The sequence below is a fragment of the Penaeus monodon genome, chromosome 29 (genome assembly GCF_015228065.2).
Source record: "Penaeus monodon isolate SGIC_2016 chromosome 29, NSTDA_Pmon_1, whole genome shotgun sequence".
Taxonomy (NCBI): Eukaryota; Metazoa; Arthropoda; class Malacostraca; order Decapoda; family Penaeidae; genus Penaeus; species Penaeus monodon.
In genome coordinates this window covers 12,220,402-12,220,610 of record NC_051414.1, presented here as the reverse complement: position 1 = coordinate 12,220,610, position 209 = coordinate 12,220,402, and the positions used below count along the sequence as shown (strand labels likewise).

Below are 209 nucleotides of genomic sequence, written 5' to 3'. Positions count from 1 at the left end.
GGCAGCATTGAGTTAATCACAAATGTAAACTGATTATATTTGAATGCATTGTTTTTTATATGATTGAAGATTCTGAAGACAGATGTTCAGGGAAATTTTTCTTATTGTGTTATTGAGCAGCATATTTCTGTTGCCAATGTGCTTCCATTCTATATTTCAAATGACCCATAATCTTTAATAAGACCTGTAAAGAGAAATAATCATTAAGT

At 29.7% G+C, this 209-nt stretch overlaps 1 protein-coding gene across 1 annotated transcript in view; it reads right to left on the bottom strand.

Annotated features, from left to right (window-relative positions):
- LOC119591960 overlaps positions 1–209 on the bottom strand; it is a gene marked incomplete at its 5' end in the record, with an annotated part of 42,824 nt that overhangs the window by 669 nt on the left and 41,946 nt on the right. Inside the window, 1 exon segment of the mRNA XM_037940714.1 lies at positions 1–184. Coding sequence (XP_037796642.1) covers positions 110–184 — 75 coding nt within the window. The 3' untranslated portion in view covers positions 1–109.